General features: G+C 45.4%; 1 protein-coding gene across 1 annotated transcript in view; it reads right to left on the bottom strand.

Annotated features, from left to right (window-relative positions):
- Positions 1 to 22485, bottom strand: part of SEL1L3 (sel-1 suppressor of lin-12-like 3 (C. elegans)) — a 79690-nt gene that overhangs the window by 51286 nt on the left and 5919 nt on the right. The window contains exons 3-9 of the mRNA XM_004681365.2: positions 17959 to 18085; positions 16214 to 16335; positions 15758 to 15873; positions 12727 to 12785; positions 6743 to 6875; positions 4062 to 4188; positions 2419 to 2559 (exon numbers count right to left, since the gene is read on the bottom strand). Of these exons, the coding sequence (XP_004681422.1) occupies positions 2419 to 2559; positions 4062 to 4188; positions 6743 to 6875; positions 12727 to 12785; positions 15758 to 15873; positions 16214 to 16335; positions 17959 to 18085 (825 nt within the window). The remainder of the gene's footprint in view (positions 1 to 2418; positions 2560 to 4061; positions 4189 to 6742; positions 6876 to 12726; positions 12786 to 15757; positions 15874 to 16213; positions 16336 to 17958; positions 18086 to 22485) is intronic.

Here is a 22485-nt window from a genome sequence, read left to right as displayed (position 1 = left end):
GCTCGGTAACGGCAGCAGTATTTATATAGGAAGTTTCTCAAGGGAGGTGACTTTCCCTCCTTGGGGACATGTGACAATGTCTGCAGACATTTTGGGTTGTCACACCTAGACAAGGGGGTGATGAAAGGCGAGGGCGTGTTGCTGGTGCCCTAGTGGGCAGAAACCAGAGATGATGCCACGGAACATCCTCAAGTGGACAGGACACACCCCTGGCGATAAGGAACAGCTGAGTCCAGGTGTTATCTTACATAAAGAACATATCATATACATATATTTACTATCTATACGATACACACACATTTGTGTACTATTTAGTATCAGATATATATGGCATAACGTTTTACATATATCTACATTCATTTAGCTCATCACTAAGGATGGTTATCGCCATTTTGCAGATGAGAAAACTGAAGCTCAGAGTGAAGTAGCTTGTCCAAGATCACCATCTGTAAACACTCAGTTCAAAGAGGTCCAGCTTGGGCCCTCCCTGGTGGTGCAGCACTGCAAGCTAGCCACAGACACTTCAATAGCCACTTCAGCACAAGTTCGATCCCTGGCCCCGGAGGTGACCACATGGCTCGGCTGACCGCTTCTGACCCGCCCGCTGCTCCCCTCAGCAGTGTACTTCATCGGTCGGCCTATTCTGCTCCCCGCTCTGTCTCTGGTGAATCCTCTCGCTGCCTCTGCATCTCTGGCCTATACCCCAGTTCTGTATGCATAAATAAATAAATCTTAAAAAGAAAAAATACAATAAAAGTGGACCAGCCTAACTGGTCAGAAGTGGCATCACAGCTCCTTCTGCACAAGCCCGCACAGTCAGTCAGGGCATCTGCAAGCCAGGCTCTTTAGATCCTTTGGCTCTGTCTCCACACTGGCTGGTAGCCTCTCCTCTCTGGACCATGGCAATAGACTGTACCTCACCTCTCAAATCACCTTCCCCAACATTCCACTGCCACCAGAGTAACCTCAGAAACCCAAATCAGATCATGTTTCTACTCCAATGGAAACACTTCAGCAGGTCCCTGACACCTATCATGTAAAACCGAAACTCTTCAGAATGGTCCATGAATGCTAGTCGGAAGCACCCGTCTCCTGCTTCCCAAGTTCTTTGCCATCATGAAAGTCTCTTTGCTGCTCCCACCTCTTCACCTCTACTCTGCTGGCAATCCCATACATACTTTCTTATCTGGAAAACACCTATGACCCTTCAAGAATCACCTTGTCCCCGCCTCCAGGAAGCCTTCCCTGAATGCCTCAGATTCCCAAAAGGAACTGACCACTCCTTTACCTGTGCCTTTATCCCTTACTTTCACAACCATTATTAAAATGCATGACCATTTTCCTGGGCTTTCAAGTCCATCCCTCAGGGCAGGGAGTCTGTGCTTTACCTAGCTCCGACCTCTAGCCGAGAAACTTGAGCAGTCACTCAGCAAGTCGCAAATGAAGGGATGCTGAAACATTCTGAATGGCTTGAATTCTTTCAGAATTGTCTGAGGGTGGTGGGTTGACTACATTCCAAGGAAATCTATTCCATTGGGCACTTCCATACTGGGGGGTTCTTACATGAAGCAGAAATCAGTTTCTGCAACGTTCTGATTTAAGGGTTTGGCTATCTGCCAAGGGATACCACAGACTGCCTCTGACCACGAGGACAGCTGCCCTTGTCCCTCTCGAAGGCCCCTTCTCCAGGGAGGGCACTCTGATCTCTCCTCTTCCTGGCAGACATAGTTCCCGGATCCGCTGTGGCCCTACCGTGGGAACTTAATTAAGCAAACCCTTGGTCTACGGGAAGCTGGTCATTCTGGAGAAGTATGCAGCTTCTGAGGTGCTGCTTAGAAGTACTTCAAGTCAGGGGTCTCAAGTCTGTGTCTGAGGCCCAGGCAGGTGAGATGGATGCATATGAAGCAGGCAGGCACTGAATAGAGAGATGGGATTATGATGGCCGGTCTGTGCCTGTGCCAAACACTTGCCCCCAGCTTGCCCAAGAGGAAGGGTGGCCGAGCATTGCCAGATCTTTGGATTTTTCGAGAAGAACTAGAAAACCTGCATTTTGCCGCAAGGATTTTGATGCTGGTCACTCAATTTTTTTTTAACTGACCGTACTGTGTGCGCCTAACCAGCTGCACATGGGGGCTGCATGGCTGCTGGCTTCAGGCTGTGGCCTTGGCTTGAAATAAAGAACTGCCTGAGAGATCCCTAAATTTAAGTTCTTGCATTTTAGAGTTGGAAATGTGCACAGATATATTGAGAGTTGTGGACACACAAGGGCAGAATTTAAATTTGAAATTATGCTAGAACACTAGGGTTAAAAATAACTTCAAGGCATAAATCACCAAAGAAGGTGAGTGAAACAGTGGAAGAAGGGGAGCGGGGGTTCTCCCTGCACAGCAGCCAAAGGCGAGGCAAAGACCGACTCACCTGTCGCAGCACCCATCTCCAGCAAGGCCTCGAACAAACTGAGGTGCTGATCTTTGAGCCCCTTCTCCCAGGGGAAGGCTCTACAGGTTGGGAGTCGGCCATACCTACGCTTCAGGTCCAGGTAGGTGTTCTGGGGGTTGCCTACAGGAAGGGAAGCATAGAGCACACTGCTTAGGAGAAAGAAAGGCTCGCCCCCTCTCAACCCCTTCCTCCCAAGAGCAAACAGAAATAAGAGGTGAGACTTCACATTACAGGATGTTGGTTTGCGCATTAGGGATCTGAAATTGGCTACGATGCTTCTGCCTTGAGGTCACAAATTCAAAGCCAAGTCCAAGAGAAATGTGCCAAAGTTGCTGATAGCTGTTGAATAATTCTACAGAATGAGCAGCTGGCCTTGGACTGGTCCTCAGGAGGCCAAAATCTAGGCCATTTTGTTGGCAGTGTGAGGAGCTGAGCACAAGGACCCCCAGGGAGATAAGGCAATAGAAGAGGGTAGGAAAATCTCCCCAAAGCTACCAAACAGATCAGTGTGCAAGGCTGGCCCTTCCAACTCAGGGTATCGGTCCTGAAATGACATCAGTTATCAAAATCAGTATCTTTCCTGTTTGGGATATGACTAGTCGTACATATCCTCCCCCTCTCCTGACAGCATCGTATTTTCTGGATGATTCAGCCGTGAAAGCAGCAGCTGGGGACCAGAATAGCCTATTCTTAAATGGAATTGTAGAAGGGCTGCCTTTCTACACTTACTTATGATGGTCTCTAATCACTTCCTGGGAGCATTTGACGTGAGCCCTATCAGTCTGGCTATGTTCAGGAAGCATCCAAACCCCCACGGCCTGCAGTGGCAAGTTCAAGCTCTGGCAATGGGGAAGTCAGTGGGCAGGACTGAAATATTCAATTCTCTTTTGCTGATGGCAAAGGCCCCATGGGAATTTTTCTTCCAGAAGGAACATATGTGACTCATTCTAGTGCGTCCATATCAAAGAAGATCTTGAGCACAGAGCAATGTATAAGTGCTAGATCCAAGCTGGAACACTGGGACGCATGACAGGACCAAGTTTATAACCGATAAACACCCAGGCTGAGTGAAAACTGTGCCGGGACTAGCAGGCAAGAAAATGTCATGTGAAATTCATTCCCTCTGTTGAAATTACCCGTGGCTTCCAGAATGAGCCAAGTTCAAGGATTCAAAAATACAACCGAGCCCCAAATAACAAAGTCATTGCTCAACATTTCTGAAAGCTAATATTCAGATATTAATGGTCCAAGAGAAAAATGCACCGACGGGGAAACATTTCTAATGATTAATTTATTTTCCAATTCATTTTTATTTTCTTAGACCAGCCTTAGAGCTCATTATGGATGGGAATAACACAACGTGAAGCTCAGAACACTCTCATTTGTATTCTTAAGCTAAATTACATGTGGTTAAAGCAGTGAGTCAGGTTTGGGTTCTTGTTTCCTGTTGGCCTGGGTGCACTTTCACTGACACCCAGGTGTGGAAGTCATGCGTGTCCCCCTGGGCCACATCAGACGCCCTGGTTTTACTCCACCAGAGAGAAGCCCAACACGAATGGCTATAAATACATGCAATGGCTTTCCACGAGCCGACTACACCTCTCCCGAAGCGCGACACTTACATGCTTCTTGTCTCCCTTGCTGGACCTCGGCCAAGTACAGGGACACTATCTCCTGAACCTCTGTACACCTGTCGTAATAGAACTTGACTTGTTCAGCTAGTTGCTTCTCGAGAAGGGGGTTAAAAATCTACACAAAGGCAAGAAAATCAAATGAACGATTGTCATCAAACACCTACTCACACCTATGAGGCTATTTCTGTGCTGGTGACCTTCTCCCGCCCACATCACGGGGTGACTAGTTCGCACACAGATCTGCCGAGCCAGCTCCCCCTCACATGCAGGGGCTGCCCCCCAGCACCCCCGTAGATGCCTGAAATCACAGATACGCCCAAGCCCGACACATCCAATGTCTCTTCCTGCAGATACATACCTAGGAAAAAGTTTATTTATAACTTAGGCAGTTACTGGCAACAAGAACTTAATAATAAAATAGAGCAATTCTAGCAAGATATTGTAATAACGGCTGTATGACTGCAGTCCCTTTGTCTTGCTCCTCTCTCAAAATATACTGGCCCTAATCTTTCTGGGTCAAAGTGGACCTCAGATTACAAAACCAAGGAAAGGACATTGCAAGTAAGGAGACGGCCATGCTGATAATTCCGGGACACGGAGCTCCTGCGCGTCCCTCTAGTTTCTCCTGGGACATCTCAGAGCGTCTTAAATGGCCGATTCCCCAGAGACCCGGCCTGTACCCTCTTCTACCTCCTGCCCTGCAGGCTGCCTTCAGTATTCCCCTTCAGTTCCCAAGGGGCCCCCTGTTTGCCGTCGTTACCCCCACTACCCTGGAGCCCTCTGGCCATCTTCTTCCGCTTGTCAAGCTCCTCTTCAGCTTTCCAGAACAGCGCCAAGGTCACGCGGCCCGGGCTGGACGGCCCATGGGCCCAGCCCATGCTCAGCATGAGCCCAGGAGGACGCTCCTGGCCCAGCTCCCCAATACATGCTCCCCTTTGAATCACTGCAGCTACTGGGTTCCTTCATGACTTAGGTTTCACACCCAGGCCGGGAATCCCTCATCACAGCCCCGGGGCACAGTGGGGTACGTGGCCTGAGAGGATGTCACAACCGGGGTGATAACCGGCTGTCATTTTTATTTTAAAAAAATAAAGCAGAAACACACGTTCTCAGAGTTCACTGAACATAGCAAGGGAGGTATTTCTAGTGATATTAGTGACCCTTCTTTTGGTGGGCAGGAGATTTATGTGAAAAAATAGTTTAATATATAAAAATCAGGGGCCCTCCGTTGTGGCGCAGCAGGTTAAAGCACAGCACTGAGAAGCTAAAGCCACTTCCGCATGATTTCGATCCCCGCCTGCCCCGGAGGTGACCACATGGCGCGGCAGACCTTTCCTGACCCGCCTGCTGCTCCCCTCAGCAGTGTACTTCGTCGATCTGCCTGTTCTGCTCCCCACTCTGTCTCTGGTGAAGCCTCTCACTACCCTGCACCTCTGGCCTGTACCCCAGTTCTGTATGCACAAATAAATATTAAAATATATATATATATATATATAAATCACAGAAAGTTTTAAATGCCATGCAAATCATGAGAGATGTTATATAATGCCTATTTTAAAGAAACATTTAAAATCCAGCCTGTACTGCAAAGTTTGATGTTTCCTGTTACGTGTGTTTGATGTATACATATCGGCTGCACATAGAACATGCATCTGTGTGTGAATACTGACTACTGCAACACATGTACAGTTCATTATATTAGTTTATATTACATTTAAATTGAACCATATTAAACAGATTCCTTATTGAAGTTCACTTTCAAAAATTATTTTAAAAGCTACTATCTTAATTCCTTGTGGCTGCCTCACACCGGGCACAGAGCCTGACATGTAGTAGAGGCTCCACAAACATTTGCTGCATGAGAGAGTGAACTTCATCGTTTTTCTCTTCATAGCCGTCTCTCAACAGTGGCTCTGAAAGGTACCATGGGCCACAGGGCACCCCACTTTTCCTAACTGACTTTGCCTACTGATTCGTGATCTTTCCAGAAGAAAATGCCACAGGATCACAGGGATGAATGAAGTGACGGTCCTGCAGTACCCCAACGTCTCCTTCCCAAGGTTGGTAAACAGCACTGTGAAGGCCGCCCGGGGACCTCCATGCATGCCCCCCACAGCCCGGGCCTGGCAGGTGCTCAGCCCACATGTGGGTGGGGCTTGGATGCTCCATGCAGCAGATTCGGCTCTGCCCACGAAGCCCTCTGCAGTCTCCACATCACGGCCACCCCGGCCCAGGGAGAGCTGCGGCCCCACGCTGCTGCAGAAAGCAGCGAACGGAAACAAGATTCTCATTTGCTGGGGCATCTCCTCTTCTGATACTTTAAATAATAGCGTATAAAAGAAGCTTTTCCAAATAACTAAGATTCTCGCCTTTCATTAGCCTAATCACTGGATAGGCACCAGCTTGATAAAAATCTACTCTATAATTAAGCTAGTAGTTATTAAAACAGAGGAAGTAAATGGTTTCCATTTTATGAGCAGTAAATGAACCAAGTGTTAACAAAAATCCATTATCATGTTTGCTGGGGGAAAGCCTCAATATTAATTATGTTTGACGACAGAAACGATGCGAGGTCCAACTTGGATAAATCTTCTGTTTCCACCAGGCCCCCAGTGCCTGAGCCCCTCTGCCTACGAGCACCTGCAGGCGTCGCCTTCTCCTGGGCTCACCTGTGCAGGATGCAGAGCGTGAAGGCGATAGTACTTCAGGGGTCCGAAAAACCCCTCAATGCCGGCCACGTAGCGGCTCCCTCCAATAATGAAGTACCCAGCAGTGTCATTGTAATAGAAGTCTTCCCGGAAGCTAGACGCAAACACAGAGGATTAACACAGCCCTGGGTCTGAAACACGATTCTTAAAGATTCTTTCGTGGACCCCCGCTCCTTGACTTACCCCAAAGTTCTGCTCACCCTCCCCTCTGACGCCTGCTCAGGGGCCCATGCAGGAACAGGCAGACTTGGGCTGGGAACCCAGCTCTGCTTGTGACCTTGGGCAGCGGCTTAACCTCTCTGAGACTTGAGTTTTCTTCCTCGTAAGATGATGGTCCCTGACTTACTGGACTGGTAGGAAAATAAAGTAAATCGTAACATCCAGGGCCCAGCAGAATGTCTGCAGCACTCTCCATGTTCAATATGAGCTGGTGACTGGTACTGGTGAAATTGTCTGCAACCGTGGGCATTGGGCATTATTCACTATTATTGGCCTTAACTGAAAATACGTTTCAGAGTGAGGAAGAGGTCAGAATCCTGAAGACAAGAGGTCGGCACAGGTCATGGGCTAGGTGTGTAGTGTGTCCTGAAAAATTTGAAGGATGGGGGAGGAAAAAGGAGAGGAAGCTTGGGTTGGCGTGAATGACACGCACGAGTTGTTCAGTGCAGCATCACCTAAGTTCACCAAAGATCGGCAAGGCCCCCCCACCCCGTGTCCAGCCACGAGGACTGGACTTGGAAATACTGCTGCTGGCGGAGTGGCTGGGGGCAGCGATACAAGCCAGGCATCGAGCTGTCTGCCTTTTCTTGCAGGTTTGCTGTCCTAAGCCATGTGCATTCTTTACCTACCTAGAGTCTAAAATAGGAAAGGGAGGACACGGTGTGATGACAGCATACAGCGGGGGGGTCAAGACAGGCATCAAGCGAGACACCAGGCAAAGAAGAAGGAGCGTGGAGGGCAGATGGAAACTGGAGGGAAGAAAGCAAAGGTCAAACCGCCAGGAGTCCTGGGAGCCGAGAGCAACGGGCCAGGTGGGTGGGGACAGAGTAGGCAGCCAGCAGTTGGAATGGAGAAGTCAAATAAGCCGGGGTTGTCCCAGGAGAGAGATGCACTGACTGTCAGCGAGAACCCAACCCTTACAGGGCCCAGGGCTAGAGAGGCAGGCGGTGAAATAAGGAGCTATTTCTGAACACCTCCAAGAGGGCAGCAAGAAGCAAGAGCCGGGTAGAAGAGGCGTCCCTAGTGTCCCGGGGTCAAGTCCAATGCTCAAGCTGTCACCAGCCACTGCAGTAGAGCTCGATCCCAGCCAGGGAGCTGACCCACCTGGTGCTCCCCTGTCTCACCCGCTGCTCCCCTCAGCAGTGTATTTCAGTAGATCTGCCTGCCCTGCTCCCCATTCTGTCTCTTTCTGGTGAAGTCTTTCACCTCCCACACCTCTGGCCTACACCCCAGTTCTTAGATGCTTAAATTAACCAATTTTAAAAAAAAAAAAAAAAAAGCAGGCTCTCCCTGGTGGTGTAACCGGTTAAAGCACCGCGTTATGAAGCTCTCTGAAACCACTGCAGCACGAGTTTGATTCCCACCCAGGGAAGTGACCCACATGGCGCAGCAGACCTCTCCTGACCCACCCGCTGCTCCCCTCAGCAGTGTACTTCACTGATCTGCCTGTTCTGCTCCCCACTCTGTCTCTGGTGAATCCTCTCACCCACCACACCTCTGGCCTGTACCCCAGTTCTGTAAGCATAAATAAATAAATTTAAAAAAAAAAAAGCAAGTGCACTTTCTACAAATGCAACTGAAATAATACAGAAGTACATCATCTGGTAGCTTCAGAATTCCAGAGTTGAGAAGATGATGGCATTCTCATTCTTTTCATTTGGGACCTCAGTTATTCTCTCTAAGCTCCATGTACTGATTCTGTTTTTCATGATTTGGAGCTTTGCAATCAGAGGATAGGGAGCGAATCTTCTATAGAAGAACCGCTCTTAACAGCACCACGTGACCAACTCCCCCACTCTCCTGATTCCTACAACATTCAGTGGCTTCCTGGCTGAGGCTACTCTGAAACCTCTTCTCATTTCTTTCTTTCTTTTTTTTTTTAAATAATATAATAGTTTATTTTTACATCATTTTGTACATTTTTTCATCTCAGTTGTAATCCCGTTGGGTCTTCTCATTTCTTAAATGAAGATAATAAGATCCTATCTACAGGGCTGTTATGAGGATTAAATAAACTGATACTTAACAAAGGGTCTGGCACATCTTAGACACGTGTGTTACCTGCAGGGTGAAGGTAGACATAGTTTCACTGGAATTGCTTAAGTTGCAATACTTAACAAGAGTAAGGGGTGTTTATTCTTAAATCCAATTATGCCAGATGTGTGGTCATGTTAGTCATAAGATTTAATTAAATCGATGCCACCCAGTGAAATGGGGGGAGGGGCTGGTTATCTGCGCTATAAAAATTAAGTTGACTATTTTTCAAAGACCTACCAACTAAATAATGTTTGCTAGAAAATTATTGTGGAAATAGGACAACTGCAAAAGAAATAGAAATAGTATAGCTGGATTTTGGGCTCTAAGAGTTACACAAGTGTCTTTGTTCTCTTCTCATTTGGAAAAAAACAAAATACAGAAATTGGGTGCTGTTTATGCAAGAACGACCACAGGGAACTCCAATCAGTAGAACTGTAATCAAAGGAAAGGCCCAATCTAGAAAAACTGGCAGATGAATGTACCTGTCTAGTCTTCGAAAGAAAATACATGTTGATGGAAAGTATCTTTAAAAAAAAACAGATTTTTGCTTTAACTGATTTTCTCAACTAACCTATAAATTAATTAATCCCTATGGAACTGGACTGAAATTTATGAGTTTTTTTTTTTTTTTGGTCATTATTATAATACAGCTTATAGGAGATCTCGCCTGCTTGTCGCCATCAAATTTTTCTCCTCTAAAATTTTCAGTGACTGCAGAAAGATTGCAAGACATTACTTTGTACCATGCATTGTTTGATGGTCATCAATTTCACTGACATAAAAGCTGAGCTAGACTCCTCCAAAGCCCAAAGCCCATTTCAAAGCCTCAGACACTCTGGCAAACTATCTTTACTCTGCTCTGGACAGAGATAATAGTCCCGGTTTACCACAGCAGAGCTGTAGCCCACAGAATGGCCGCCATCGTGAAGTGAAGTCTCGCCCAGAACTCGGAAATGTCACCAGCTCGGGGTCCTTTTATTAGTGGGATTTAGAGCCTCCAATTAGCTGCCCGTCTTAACCCCTTGAATAAATCTCCTCTTCAATGTCACTTGCTCAGGGCCTGGTATAATTCTGAACCTGTGGTAGCCTCTCAAGCCCGTCTATTCATTTCCTTCCAAGCATTCATCACAGTTTGCAATTTTAATGTGTCTGTGAATGTATTTAAGATCTATCTTCCCAGGGAGATGTTTTAGTGACACAAAGGCAGAGACTGGCTGCATTTATTTTGTTCATCATTTTATTCCCTGAGACGCAGCACTGTGCCTGTCACGTATAGGTGTGATGGGTGAATGAAGATATATGGATTGGGTGGATGAACGAACGCGTGAAAGAATGAGTGACTGAACAACATGCGGGCCGAGGCTATCACCTAATCTCCTTGACAGTCTCAGGTGTGTGTAGCAATGCACTTCCTAGCACTTAATTACTGACCTCCCTATAGCACCTTCGTGGGCTAACAGGCATCATCGTGTTTACATAACAAGAACAAATAAAAGGGAAGGTTAATAGATTTTCCTCAGATCACCTAAATATTTGATGCTTAGTTCACTGGCTGACTCAGTTGAAAGGGAGATTCCAAACACCTAACTGGAGGAATCCCAGGTGGGCTCAGCATTGATTACCTGGTTGTTCTATTGAATGAGTGGGGGGTGGTTTTGGGAACAGAGGCAAGGCCATGTTGAGGGCACTCTTGAGTCTGGGGCCGCCTGCCTGTATGACCAACTGCAGAATTGTTTCAGTCTTTCATTGGGATATTAGATTGGTAAAAATACCCGCATCACACCCCCGCTTCGTGGGATCATACGATCATACTGCTCTGTCTCTGCTTCACATATTGAGTTCTAAACCTCAAATGTTTCACAGTGTGACCTTGGTTTGGAAATAAGCACATGGCACATGGAACTAGCCATGATGAGCCCATCCTGGAAAGGGCGGCTGGTGTCCTCCCAGCGAGGACATAACCAGGGTAGGTCTGGACAGAGACCCGCACAGAGGGAGGAGGCCTTGTGACGTTTGCATTTCTGCTGCCACCAGCCATGAACTGTCTGATGCTAGAAAGAGGCCTGGAGCTCACCCTTCGCCGAAGCTCGGGCGATGATCTGCACCAGCCTTGAGAACAGCAAGGCAGTGAGTTCCTGATGCGTAGGTCACATCTGTGGGACTTGGTTGCGACATTCCTAGTCAACTAGCTCATCCTGCCCCAGCCCCATACCCTGTGAGCTCTCTATCCGGGAGTCAGCACAGATGCCTGGGATTTCAGAGGACAGGAAGTCTTTGTACAGAAAATGAAAATTCCAACTATTGTCAAAACTTCCTCGGGTTGGAGGCCAGGGATGAAAGAGGAGAGAAAGATTTCAGAATTCATGCCCTGAAACGGAAACCCTTCATTGATGGGGCCCACACGTCATCTGGTTCTGCAAAGAGAACATCCAGGCTGGCTGGAACTGCAGAGAAGCCCCCGGCCGCCACCTGTCACATATCGACGCCACGCTGAGTCTCTGACGGGTCAGAGCCCTGCGGTGCACGTCAGATTGCAGCTCCGCTCTTGGGCCTCAGCCTGTAAGCGCCAGTCACCCCAACCTTCTCCTTGCAGGCTAAGGAATAATACTTCTTTAGCCTTTCTACGTAACTCTAATCCTTTGCTCTGACCATGAAAATAAGAATTGTTCCACGTACCCAAAGCCGAAAAGAAATCAGTTCATGTAAATGTAAACAGGAATGGTAAAAAATAATTTAGTGTGTGAGCTCCTGTTTCAGTGTCTCTGCCCCTCTTGGCTTTCTTTTCTCAAATAATTGGTTTCCAAGCTAACTCAGGGCATGTGGGGGCTTTGAGTGAGTGGAGCCTGTTTGGGGAGGCAGCTTTCTTCTTGGTGGAGTTAAAGGAGGACAGGAGAGAGGAATAACCCTCCCTGTTGGCCAACCAGCCCAACAGTCCTGGAACATGCTTTTTAAATTATGTATATAATGCTGGTGAGCTTTGTTTCTATTCTCTAGACTTATTCTTAAGCATTTCATCTTATATATATATATATATATATATATATAAAACCTAGCTATGATGACATACCCAGAGCTCTTAAAAAAGGTTGCCCGTGGTTCTGCCACTATAAAAGTCACTGTCCATACAGAGCTGTAGAAGCAAAATTAAAAAATAGCAAATACAAGGCAAGAGACACAATTCTCAGTTTCTGTAACTCCTGCAGAGAATGGTTCTATCAGGATGAAAAGTTACACCCATATCAACAGTTGCATACATTTTGAATTTTGATGATAAACATAAATATGAAGACTGTCTGCTTTTATGTTCTTTACTAAGCCAGAGGTACCAACCGTTCCTGATAAGCAACATTAATACTTTGATTTATTTTTCAGAACGCTTCATAGAAGATAATTTTCAAAGAAAATAAATTATCAAGTGTCAGGAGAGGAAAAATTTACAATGAGATCTGGAGAGAGCATTTGCCTGTCTGCCTTAGTAAGGAGAAAAGTTTGAGGGGGAAACAGGAACAATTTGTGCAAAGTAGGAAAAAAAAGTACAAAGATTGGTTACAGGGCAGGCTAGTTACAGTCCACACACTAAAGCAGTCAGGAAGTGTGAGAAGAACTTAGGGTTCAGTCCTAAGGTGGGAAGACCCTTAGTTCTTATGCAGCAAAATTATAACTAAAAAGAAAAAAAGAATCACACTCACCTAATGGTCTGATTGTGATAACTTTTCAAGTCCTGTCCAGTGTTGGTGGTGACTACTATCTACATTGGGAGAGAGATACAAGAATCATTTCATTGCAACACCCCACATCAAACAGTGCTGGGCACATATTATTCATTGTGCTGTACAGTCTTGTGCCCGATCAGTTTGCATAAAAAATAAAATTAGTAATTTGGCAATCCTGTGTATATTTTAAGACTTAAGAAACTGATTCCTCCTGGTGATCTGAGTTGCTAAACATATGTGCAATGCATTTTTCCCCCAGTGGGTTTTACAAATTGCCAAACCTAAAGCCAAATTTCAATGGATGCATTTGTGTTTAAAAGCTTGTTGCATAAAGACAAATAGTGAATAATATAAGAAAACAAAACAGAGGCCTCTCCAGTGACTCTGGGGTAAAGGGCAGCACTATCAAGCTGTCACCAGCCACTGCAGCATGAGTTCGATCCCCGGCCAGGGAGCTGACCCACATCGTGTGGCAGACCTGTCCTGTCTGGCCCACTGCTCCCCTCAGCAGTGTATTTCAGTCAACCTGCCTGTTCTGCTCTCTATTCTGACTCTGGTGAATGCTCTGACTCCCTGCATCTCTAGCCTACACCCCAGTTCTTGTATGCGTAAATAAATAAATCTTTGTCTCTCCTTCTGCTCCCCTCAGCAGTGTACTTCATCGATCTGCCTGTTCTGCTCCCCACTCTGTCTGGTGAATACTCTCACTGCCCCTTCACCTCTGGCTTGTACCCGTTTTCTGTATGAATAAATAAATCTTTTTTTTTTTAAAAAGTAAACAAAGCTGATAAACTGACAAACACCATTAAAAATAAAATGATGACAGATAGCTGAACAGAGGGTACTGGATATCAAGAGGGAGGGAGGTGTGGGAAAGGGATGGGAGGATGACCTTGGTCTTGCCTTTCTGTTTCTTTTTCTTTTATTCTTCAAATAAAAAAAAGTATGTTAGTATGTTGCACAGTAAGATAAGGAAATGTGTGAGACACTACAGGAGCTTTTGAAATTTTACTTGACTTCTTGGGAACTTCAAGATGGCTGCTATTTCCTTCCACTAAGGGCCAGAATCATCATTCTCAATTCAAGGTGACAACACGTCTTATCTGTCACACATGTTCCTCTCCTGTCCTGAAGTCAAGGGGCTACTTTATGCTCTGGTGTTAGCAAAGAACAAGTGCTTGGGAAAGATGAGCTGGTCTTATTCTTCTAGATTCCCAAAGAAGGGGCCACAAGACTTTCTATGAAAGACAAAAATAATATGTAAGAGCCACCAGTGATAGGCTGGTTCAGAGAAGAAAATCATTTAAATCAGCGGTTTTCTGAACCGCTTAAGTCACGTGTCCATTTGGTCAGTAAGTATAGTAGGCCACAGGGGTGGATTTAATACAGAAAAATAATGTTTGTTTTGGAAACTGTATATTTGGAAGACCAGATGGGATGAAAAGAAAGAGGTCTGGTGGCAAAAATCTACTGCTCTTTTCTTTTCACCCCATCTGGTCTTCCTAATGCTTCTCTCCAGCTTTATTTGGTGGTGTACTCTGCTCTTAGTTAAAGAACCACTTTGATTTATCCTTCTTCTGCTCACAAATTTTCCACGACATTCTGCTGCCTCGCAAGTAGAAACCCTAATTCCTTGATACTCAGATTCTCCTCAATCTAGGTCGAAAGACTCTATTTCTTCCTTCCGACTAGTTTTCTACAGTGGGCAACTTTCTACGGCTGTCAGAACGGTTCTCCTGCCACCTATCCTCCATGTGCTCCAAGCCCCCGCGCCCATCCCCATTCCGCCTGTCTCAGGAACTTTCCGCAGGATGCCCAGCATGAAGCGCCGTCTCCCTTGTATGAATCAATGTGAATCATTTGGCAATTAAGCTCCCCTTCTGACATCCTTCACCTGCTTAATGTGACTGCCATAAATAGTCTATAATCTCCTTGAGCACAGTGCCTTGCATTCAGCAGGTGCAAAATAAGATCTGTGATTTGCTCTGATGGTTTGATAGCTGCATAAATGACATGTAGGACTGAGCTGGCCTCCTTAGGAAAAGGTAGCAGCTAAGCCCTAGTGCCATCAGAGTCCTTACGTCAACAGGAAGCTAACACATGGCCACTGTCACGTCACCTAGCATCTGAAAGGAAATAAACATACAAAGAAACACCAGCTAAGATTCACAGGCTGTGCTCAGGAAGCCACCAGGACTGACCTGACTTTTCTCAGAAAAAGGAAATGTGATCAACTTAAAGCACCAAGGGGAGTCTGTGAATTATCTAATGCACCAGACAAACAAAACTGTCTCTTCCAGTTTTGTTACTAGAAAATCACAATCAATAAGAAGAGCTATTGAGAAAATAAGATAAGTAGGAAAAAAGACGCCCACTGGCATCTGATAGATTGAAAAAATGGAATTGTCTCCCATTATAGCAACAGATTTGCCATAATCTATAAAATCCGTGTTATAAGAGTTTAAAACTGTATGTGGAATGTTTTATAGTGCAAAGTAGATAAAGACCCTTCGTCCCACCAGAGAATTATCATTTATGTTTGTTGGTTGTTATTTGTCTGTTTTATGCCAAGCACAAGCAATTGTTTCAACTGCCAAAAACAGTGAAGCCATTTCTTGGCTGAACTAACCAATAAATTTCCTGTTAAAGAAAAAAAAAGTTGCAAGAGCTGATTACCCTCTATAAGCTCAGCCAATGCTGTTTTAGAATTTATCTCCCCAAAGTCTATCTCACTAGGGCAAAGGGATTTAACCGCTCATGTCACCGAGGTCCTGTAACTGGTTGTGTTAATACCCACTCACAATATGGTCACCTGACAAGTTAATTAAATGGGATGGGAATCTCGATTTAAACTTCCACCCATAAAACTTGATTTAGAAAGTATACAGTGTTAAAGAGTGCATCCTTTACCAAACCTGCTTTTGCAGACCTCCTTCCCCCTGAATTTATAGCTTAACGTGAAGTGAAGATGTTGGCATGATCATTAACGGCGCATACAAGTGGGTACCTGGCCTCCATTAAAAGAGATATCCAGTCGGAACCACTCCTTCAAAGGTACAGTGAATTTCGTTTTCACAGCAAGGTCTTCTCCTTTGACAAGATGCATTTGAATATGCAAGTGGCCTAAAAGGAAAATTAAAGCTTATGCAAATCACAAGAATAACTTGGTAATAGGTGAAGGGGCTATACCTTTCTGGAAATTATCCTAAGCTGTTACAAGACTAGATCACGTTTCTCCTTCCTTTAGACAAAAACAAAGCCAAGCACAGAAGTGCATTCCTTTGCAAATAAGACATTTGTTTTAAGCTTCCAGAGAAACGTTTAATAGGAAGCCCATACTTGGAAGCCTTCACTCTCCTTGAACTGCCACGTCGATAATATCGGCTTATTCTAGACAGATGTGTCTCCCAGTAGAGCATACGAAAATTACGGTATCGTTTTGCAGGCTCTGTCTTATACTCACCCTCTTCGGTAAGAAATACAGAAGGCGTACCATACATCTCATTAGAATCCACAAAGTACAGAATCCCACAGAGGTTGGCCTTGCAATAATGGAGTAAATAAAGCCACAGTGAAAGAGTAAACCTGGAAGAATGAAAAGGAAAAAAATTCTGCAGATTGATATCATCCAAGAGCAGGTAATTATGGTGCACAATGACCAAGTAAATTGCTTTCTTTCCAATGAAGGGATGAATTTGCCTTCATGTTCATCCTGGGAGATCAGCTTGCAAAGCCTGATGTTTGAGACAAAGGAGGTAGTTATAGTAACTGCCAAAGACAAGAGTTGAACTTCATTGTACAAAACTAGCCCCTGCTCTACCTTGCACCAGAACTGTTTCTGTGCTTCTTCAAGAATCTCGGGCGCCTGCCATCTGAATTCTTGATTAAGGTTTACAAAGCCAGACACAGAATAAAAACCTGGATTTTAATAAGAGGTGATTTGATAAGAAGCTATTGTAATTTCGATGATTAGAAGAAAAATATAATTAGGGCTTTTTGAGCAATTTTGTTTCTTTCAAAGATAAAAGCCTTAAGGTAGAAAAATGTCATCATCTACAAATGGCATCACGCTATGCTAACGGGACCCACAGAGCCTGTTTCAATGCCCACGTTAGCTTGTTCAGTATCACAGTTCTCACCGGCCGATATGGAACAACTAACCTTACAGTTCCATTTCTGGACTGGGGCTATTTTGGTTGGGGAAAAAAATACTGTACATCTGTGATTGGTGGAGTGAGGATAAAACAACAGTAGTCTCCTTAACTAGGACACTTTTAGCCAAACCACGTGAGCCGTCGATCATTTTGCAAATATTTGCTGGACCCTTTCTTGAGGCCGCACATTGTGTTAGGGACCAGCAGTGCAAAGTCACTGTGTTTTATATGTGAAACATGAATCAAGGTCAAAACAAGCACAGAATTTTCCCCATCCCCCTCCAATCACCAAGTCACAGTTTGAGTTAAGTGTCAGTAACCCCAGGTTCTTTGGGGATACATCCAAGTAAGTCCTTTAGAATATTCCAGGCTTTATAATCTGGCCTCCAAATCAGTAGTAAGATATGCAAACAGATGGTGTCACACAGCTCCCCACTGACCCACCCAGCTGAGCGAGCTCATGAAGATAAGTTATTACAAGGAAGCTTAGCAAGAACATACGCTGAGTAAAGTGACTCAAGATCTTTCTACAGCCAGCAGCATGGGAAAAATTGAATCACTCTGCTAAATCCATCTAGTCTGAGGTGAACCAGGAACCATTTTCGGCATCTTCGATTCAGCAGAAGGAAAAAAAATATATCTGGGTTTTGCTGAAATCAACAGAGGGGATCAGAAGTTTTGCGAGTTCAGCCAGCTCGTCCAATCTTCCAAGACAGAAAAGGCAGAGCAAAGGCTGCAATCTGGGCTAGCTGTGGCTGACTACACGTAAACCTCAGCAAGGCTCAGGCTCCACAACATGCACTTCAACTTGAGTCATTCCTGGGACCGACCTAGAAAGTCTAAGGCAGAGTGAGCACTGGAAGTGCAGGAATAATGCCAGAACACTTGGAAGCTTTCAGGCCCTCCAATTCCTCCTAAAACTAGGACGGTCTCAATGTTTCTTCCAAACCTTATTTCAAAGGAGCGTCCCCTGAAGGGATTTCACCGCCTGCCCCGGTCCTGGTCCTCAGGTGACCTGCAAGACCCCGGGTACCTCCTCCCTGCCCATTCTTACACTGGGTAATCTATCCGCTGGTGTCGGGTGGCTTCCAGCTCTCGGTTCTGAAACCTGGGAATCTTCTTCACGATGCCCGTGTTTTCTCCACTGGAGGCGTAGACAAAGCTCAGGAGGGTGACGGCATCTGCCAACATCAAGAGAACCGCCTCTCGGTTATCTCGGGAAAAACATGGTTTCTGAAGCCACGTTCTCCCTGGATCCCTCTACACAGCTCCAACATTTCAGTGAAAATACTAGCCAACAGTTTTAGAGCACTGACTGAATGCCAGGCACCTGTGAAGCACTTGACCCAGTCACCTCACTGTTTTCATCATAATCTTATAAAGTAAGTTCTATTATTAGTCCTATTTTACAGGTGGAAAGCCCGAGGCAGAGAGTTAAGATAATCCGCCTAAGTCACAGAGCTAGGAAGCCTAGAGCGAAATTTCTCAGCTCAGCCATAAGTTTGCTTAATGCTTTATCTATAGCTCTTCTAATGCATTTTGAATTTGTGTAATAATGACAGCAGCTAATGCTTCAGTAACAAACACTATGTCCCAAACTGTTGCAATTATATACATATATATACAAAAATGCATATAGGTATTACAGAATATAAATTCATCCTATATAGTCATATAATTCCGATCCTTACATAATTCTGATCCTTATTCCAGTCTATAGGAGGAAATGGTGGCACAGCTGCCAAAATATTCGACACCTGGAATAGGCCTCACGCCAAACACATTTCAGGAATAATCTCATTCAAATTCACAATAATGTATGAAAGAGGTTTATTATTCCCACTTAACAGATGAAAAAAATGAGTCATAGAAAGGGCTGAATGATAAGAGAAGAGCTGGGATTTGAAGTCGATTCGAAGTCAGCAGTTGGGTCTCAGAACCACCCATCCTCATGACATCAGTCTCTTTCCTTCTGTACAGACTTTCCCAATTTTCCCAACATATTGCCCTGAGGAAAACTTGCTCACCACACATCTGAAACCTAGGAAGCCTTCCACTTTATTTCACAAATGTGGGAAAGTTCTGTGACTCCAAGAAAAAGAGGCACACACAAACGATCTTACAGGGAGAGCAGTGTTATTTCATCTATACTTATTTGTACTGCTATAAACAAAGCTAAGAGTGATTTATTTCCCATTACTAGCTCTCTTACAAGAATTCCCTGAACTCAACTTAGGAATAAAGATCACTTTTCTCTTTCCTAAAAGATGCCTCGGTTTAAACATCCATGATTAAATGATGGAAATAATCTCTTTTCCTGGACTTCTCAGAGAAGGAAGAGTTGGTTTCTGTATAAGTTACAAAATGGCAACAAAACATAAGAACTGCAGCTTGCCTCAAGGGGCACCCTGGTCTTGTCCCTCAGTGGGGAAAGGCATTTTTTTTATAGAGAAAGACACCTCTGGCTCCTTGGAAGCCATAAAAGCAAATTCTTCATAATCTCTGACCCTTGAGTAAATATCTAACAGAATCAAATAAGCCAAAATTTCCTCAATGCCCACAAACCTAACTGCCATTACAGGTATAGATGCACTTGGGAAAAAACCCAAGATGGTGGAGTGATCAGTTCCAACAGAGGCTTTAAATTTTTTTCTTTGTCACTTGAGCCCTTCGGCATCCTGGACTCGCTGATCTGTTCTGGGGCAGGGAGGAAAGATGAGAAATGGAAATACAATAAGGGTGTCTTTGGAATCCAGGGCAAAATATCACCAGGCGGTGGATCTCTGTCCAGACTTGGGTTGGCTCCACGTGTGCAGTGGAACATAAGGTGACAGATGGCCGTGACGGCAGCCCCTAGGAAGTCTGCTAGCGACTGCTGGTGAAGCTTCGAGTGAGTAGCAGAAAGTCGTATCAAAATGAACAGACTTTGATTCTGCCTGACCTGACACCAGTAAAGGCAGCCTTCATAAAGGGGATTTCCAAAGCGAAAGGAGTTCAAAGTGAATGATGACCAACCTCGCCCTTATCCAGGAATCAAAGTAAGTGACTTGAACTTGCAGAAGAGACAGTGGAAGGAAAATCTAAGCCCCAAAGATCCAAAATAGTTTTTGCAAAAGCTCCTATCTTTTGGAGCCAATAAGACTAAAATGATGCTGGTTTTCTTTGCAAAATCTGTGGCTTCAATCATGCCCAGATTTGCAATACTACTTCCATTTTCCCTTCAGCTTAAAAGTGCCCCCTCCCCTTTTGACTAGAAATAAGAATGAGATTGGGAGCAGAAAAGACTTAAGGATTCCTCTAGCCCAAGATAAAATAGAGATTTGTTTTCTGGTATCTGGCTGTGGCTGCGCCGAGTGCTGTAATTGATTAGTGCTGTCTGACAGAGACACTGGCACCGAGAGTTATGAGAGCATTTCTAGGTAGAAAGACTTAGATCCAGAGAGGTCAAGTGGCTTGCTCAATTTTCTCCAGAACATAAGCGCCAAGAGAACAAGAAATGTTATGTCACTCATTATGCCACCCCCAGAGTCCAGCTCATCACTTGGTAGAAGCCCTTCAATAGTTAAAGAGGGAGGGAGCGAATGAATGAATACATGAATAAAGCCAAGCCAGGATTTGAACCCGGCTCCTTTGCTTAACACTTTCCATAATTTGGGAACACGTCTCATGCTGCCCGGGCCAAGGAACCACCTTGCTTCTTTCAGCTCCTTCCCCAAATTCACTTCCTTGGCTGGTTTTGGAGGAGGAGTTTAGGCAGGAAATGGCATCATGCTGGTGTAGACATGAAATGCCAGGGAAAACGGTTCAAGTGGGGAACCTACTTCCTGGGCCATTTTTGCCGGTTTCTTTTCTTCAAATTTTAAAGCAAAAGAAGCAGCAGATACTATATGGTGCAAACGCCGTCATTTAGAGACGCGAGAATGTCCGCGGCTGGTTGCAAGCTGTGTAGATATGACTCAAACCCACTCTCCTACCACAAGTCCGGGGCTTCTTAAGAAATCACCTCACACTTCCCAAGCCCTCCCAGAGGGAAGCACAGTCAGAGCCTGCTCGCCTGTGGGTTGCGCTGGTTGTTACAACACAGAAATGTGTCCAAATTGATGAGCTGGGAGGTAGCCTTGAGCTTCTGAAGCCAACCACATGATCGCCCAGGCCCCTCCTTCAGGCTGGAGCTGGTTCAGAGGAGACCCGCCCCACCCTGGTCAGGCATCAGCACCAGGGAGACTAATACCTCTAACTAGTTGCTACGTTATTTGGGATAAGTGGGGTGCCTGGGAAGAGGGGTTGCACAGCCTTTCTCTAATTCAAAGGGGTGACCAGAGGCTGACACAGGCTCCACTCTAGGGAGGTCTTGTTTGTGTGTGACACAGCCCTAGGAAGCTTTGCTTCAAACACCGCAGAGGCTAGCCCACAAGTGGGACGTCAAAAATCACCTTAGCGCAAGGAACAGTGTGAATGTAAGTCTGAACGCAGACTATGAAGGACAGCAGCTAAGGTTCTCTGAACTAGTAATGACTGGACAAGGATCACTCAGTAACACTTTCCCAACACAAGGCCTTGAGAAACAGGGTGTTTTATCTTCGTTCAAGCCAACGCCTGAGAGCAAGTGCAATTTAGGTCAAAACATCTCCCTAAAAGACAGTGAGTGGGTTACTAAGGAAGTCTGGTGAATATTCATTATTAAGGGTCTTAGGGGCCCTCTCAGGTGGTGCAGCAGGTTAAAGCACAGCACTAAGAAACTAAAGCCACAGCAGCATGAGTTCGATCCCTGCCCCGGAGGTGACCACATGGCGCGGCAGACCTCTCCTGACCCGCCCGCTGCTCCCCTCAGCAGTGTACTTCGTCGCTCTGCCTGTTGTGCTCCCCACTCTGTCTGTGGTGAAGATTCCCACCGACCCTGCACCTCTGGCCTGTACTCTGTATGTATAAATAAATAAAAAATTTTAAGAAAGGGTCTTAAGAATAAAATTAATTTCACTCCTAGTGATTTATTCTCTGAATGTACTTCTGTGTTACTTCTTGTGGCTAACAGCAGGAGACCAGAAGTGACTTGTGTGACCACCAGCTGGTGACAGGTTAAATAAACTGTGGCTGGTCAGACAATGAGAGCGCAGCCGCTATTGAAAAGAATGAAGTGGTGATGCCTGGGCTGATATATAAGAATCTCTATATCTGGCTCATGAGCATAGGACAGTTAGTGCATGCTCCCCTGCATGTTGGATGGGAAGGCGCCATCAGCTGAAACTTCTGGGAGCAGCAGACGGTCAGGCAAGGAGACACAAGAAGCTCACTGCTGAGTTTGCCTCCAGGAAGGGGCTGAGAGACTGGGGTGGATGGGGGGTGGGGGTGAGCTTCCCAGAAACTCTTTCATTGTCTGAATTTTTTTTTTTTTTACCAGGTAGGAACATTACTTTTTTTTTTTTTTGGCTAACAAAGAAGAGAGCATCTCTGAGCATTTCCTTACTGGAGAAGGTGTGCCCGCCCCGGGCGGGGAGGCTGCTGAATCCACTTCAAAGAAACCAAGTCCAGTGGGTGAGGAGAATAGAATGAGTCACAGCATCACATTTGTAAAAACTCAACC

The sequence above is a fragment of the Condylura cristata genome, unplaced genomic scaffold, assembly GCF_000260355.1.
Source record: "Condylura cristata isolate star-nosed mole 26May11 unplaced genomic scaffold, ConCri1.0 scaffold00012, whole genome shotgun sequence".
Lineage (NCBI taxonomy): Eukaryota > Metazoa > Chordata > Mammalia > Eulipotyphla > Talpidae > Condylura > Condylura cristata.
This window is presented reverse-complemented; position numbering and strand designations above follow the sequence as displayed.